Source organism: Rutidosis leptorrhynchoides, chromosome 9, assembly GCF_046630445.1.
Source record: "Rutidosis leptorrhynchoides isolate AG116_Rl617_1_P2 chromosome 9, CSIRO_AGI_Rlap_v1, whole genome shotgun sequence".
Lineage (NCBI taxonomy): Eukaryota > Viridiplantae > Streptophyta > Magnoliopsida > Asterales > Asteraceae > Rutidosis > Rutidosis leptorrhynchoides.
In genome coordinates this window covers 80172877-80176200 of record NC_092341.1, presented here as the reverse complement: position 1 = coordinate 80176200, position 3324 = coordinate 80172877, and the positions used below count along the sequence as shown (strand labels likewise).

Below are 3324 nucleotides of genomic sequence, written 5' to 3'. Positions count from 1 at the left end.
TACCTAACAAGTTAGTAGACGATCGCAGGTACTCGGATGTCATTTACAATAACACCACAGGCCACAACATGGCAGGTAACAATTTCAACAAGCAGAGTGGCAATCTCCCTGGTAAAACCTTCACAATCAATGTTGAACTTGATGCTGCACTATTTGACACCCTAGGTCATGCTGTCATCGGAGGTGTAAAAAAAACTGAATACCTCGATTATTTTTGTGAACTCTGCAAAACTGAAATGGCTTTGCAATCAAATATCTCGGAGGTCACGATGTCATGCTTATTTACGAAGATAAAAAACCTGCACTTGATATGCTTTACGATGAAAAACACCCTCTTTGGCAATGGCTTGACAATATCAGACCATGGGATCCTGAACAATATGTATCCTCAGGTCGTTTAGTCTGGCTCAAAATCAATGGTGTCCCGATCACAACATGGAATGAAAAGACATTTAAATCAATTGCTGAATGCTGGTTGAAGTTTTGATTCTGAAAAATTGCTCTATAGATAACATTGGTAACCAAAATCTAACTTCCGGCATGGTCCTCATCAAATCAGGCATTCATAAATATATCGATGGTCAAGTCAAAATCACATATGTCTCTAACAATGTCACAAACGAAACTAAAACCTCAGATATATTTGTTATTGAAGATCTCTCTGTACCTATCGAATTCAACCTAAACAACACAAGTACCTCAGATTGGGAAGAAGATAATACTGTCTGATGATCACATCTCCGATGAAGAATCACTCATGGACGGTGACCACTTCTTCACCGTGAAAAAATCCGGCAACAGTACACCCGAGGCTGCTATAACAGAAACTCAATCGTCGCACCAATCAACCAAACGCAATGAAACCACCAATTATTCCTCTGACCTTAATTACAACCAACATATTCCTAATGGAAACTCTTCACAAAAGGTAACGGCTCACCTAACGTTAAACCGAATAACTACTCACCTACCTCACGTATACCTGAAACTCCCCCCTCCCAACCAAGCAGGCCCAATATAGACATAGACCCTGTTATTTAATAGATTCGAAAGCTAAATAATGACTGATGATGAATATATTGACTGAATATTGATTTCATATATTTTGTTGATACAATCAATTAATTATGACACTGGATACATGATTATATATACAGACTCACCCTAACAGCTATTTCCTTAGAAGGTATGGCTCCAAATTAGCTTTTGGAACCCCTTTTACAAAAGAGGAATTGTGCAGAGTATAGCCGTTTGTATACACAGAAAACTGGTTGCCTTGTGACTTGTACAAAATAGGAAGTGATGAAGTGCATACTTCTGATCCTATAGTCAACTTACTCTAAAAAGTAAGTTGACTTTCTTTGACTTCTCTTGACTGCATTCTAACACTCCCCCTCAAGTTGAATAGTTGGGTTCCCGATATTCAACTTGCCAAGAACTTCACTGAAGAGTCTTCCGTTGACTGATTTGGTGAGGATGTCGGCTAACTTTCTGATCTGATAGATGGGAGAGAGATGATTTCACCATCTAACTTTTCTCGAATAAAATGTCGGTCTATTTCCACATGTTTGGTTCGATCGTGCTGAACTGGATTCTCTGAAATGGCAATTGCTGCTTCATTGTTGCATAAGATTTGAATTGCCACATTTGGAGGGAAACCTATTTCTGTCGGCAATTTCTTGATCCATAGCGCTTCAACAGCTCCTTTTGCTATTCCCCTAAATTCTAACTCGGCACTTGAAAGAGATACAGCTTTTTGTTTCTTACTTGTCCATGCCACCAGATTACCTCCAACAAGTGTGAAGAATCCGGATGTAGATTTTCTATCCCCTTTTTCTCCAGCCCAACTTGCATCTGTATATATTTGAGTCTTTAGGTGTCCATGTCTTTCGAAAACAACTCCATGATCTGATGTCTTCTTCAAGTATCTGATGATTCTCATGACAGCTTCCATATGGTGAACTTGTGGTTGATGCATGAATTGACTCACAACTCCAACTGCATGTGCTATATCAGGCCGAGTGTGAGCAAGATAGATGAGTTTTCCCACCATCCTTTGGTATTGCCCTTTGTCAGCAAGATCAGCTTCATCTTCCACATACAGTTTCTGGTTTGGAATCATTGGAGTATCAGCTGGTTTGCAATCAATCATACATGTTTCTGCAATAAAATCAAGAACATACTTCTTTTGACAGATAAATATTCCCTGTTGGGATTGTAATACCCCAATCCCCAAAAAATACTTAAGTCTGCTCAAATCTTTCATTTCAAATTCTTTAAATAAGTTCATTTTTAAGTTAAAAATTTCCTCTTTATCGTTTCCTGTTATTATCATATCATCAACATAAATGATTAAGCATGTAATTAAATTTCCTTTTCGTTTAAAAAAGAGAGTATGATCCGAGTTGCTTTGTTTAAAATCATATTTTTTCATGAAAAGTGTAAATCTCCCAAACCAAGCCTGTGGTGATTGTTTTAGCTCATATAATGCCTTTTTAAGTCGACAAACTTCCCTGTTTTTAAAGTTGTCGGAGAATCAAGGTGGTGCTTCCATATAGACTTCCTCTTTTAATTTGCCATGGAGAAAAGCATTCTTCACATCAAATTGATGAAGTGGCCAATCTTCATTTGCAGCGATAGAGAAGAGAACTCTAATGGTATCAATCTTTGCAACTGGTGAGAAGGTTTCAGAGTAATCAATCCCGTATGTTTGAGTTATATTTTATCGTAAATACCCATCGACTTCCCACTGGTTTCTTTCCTTGAGGCATGGCACATTTTTCCCACGTGTTATTATCATTCAAAGCTTTTATTTCAACCTCCTTTGCGTTTTTCCAGTTTTTTGATTTTAGAGCTTGTTCAATGGAGGTTGAAATATTTTCAGAGTAGATTGCGGAGTTAAACTTATGAGCTTCTTTTGACAGATTACCCTGTGCTATATTAGCCATAGGGTATTTGGATCTTTGCGCTTCTTTTTCTGGTGAGTATCGTTTAGGTGGGACACCTCTATTGACTCTTTGAGGTATGACATATTGTTGGGTGGTTTCATCGGAGTTTGTGCCATTTTGTACCTCATGGGTTTAATGTTCATTGTTCGAGGAGGTTTCAGTAGTCTCATGGTTTGGTGGGGTAGTTTCTGTGGGTTCATGGTCTTGTGTTGGCTCGGGGTTTAGTGTTGGAGTTTGTATCGGTTCGGAGTTTTGTGTTGGCTCGGGTTCTCGTGTTTGAGGTGGTTCAGGGTTTTGTGTTTGAGGTATTTGATGTTGAACCCATGTCATCCAACTGAGAGTGTCATTACTTTCATTCTCCCCCTCACTCGTGAGT

At 38.6% G+C, this 3324-nt stretch overlaps 1 protein-coding gene across 1 annotated transcript; it reads right to left on the bottom strand.

The window, feature by feature from the left end:
• Positions 1 to 1483: 1483 nt before the first annotated feature.
• LOC139868196 (secreted RxLR effector protein 161-like) lies at positions 1484 to 1954 on the bottom strand. The gene has a single exon (XM_071856525.1). It carries the CDS (start codon positions 1952 to 1954, stop codon positions 1484 to 1486), a length of 471 nt encoding a protein of 156 aa, XP_071712626.1.
• Between the last annotated feature and the right edge of the window lie 1370 nt (positions 1955 to 3324).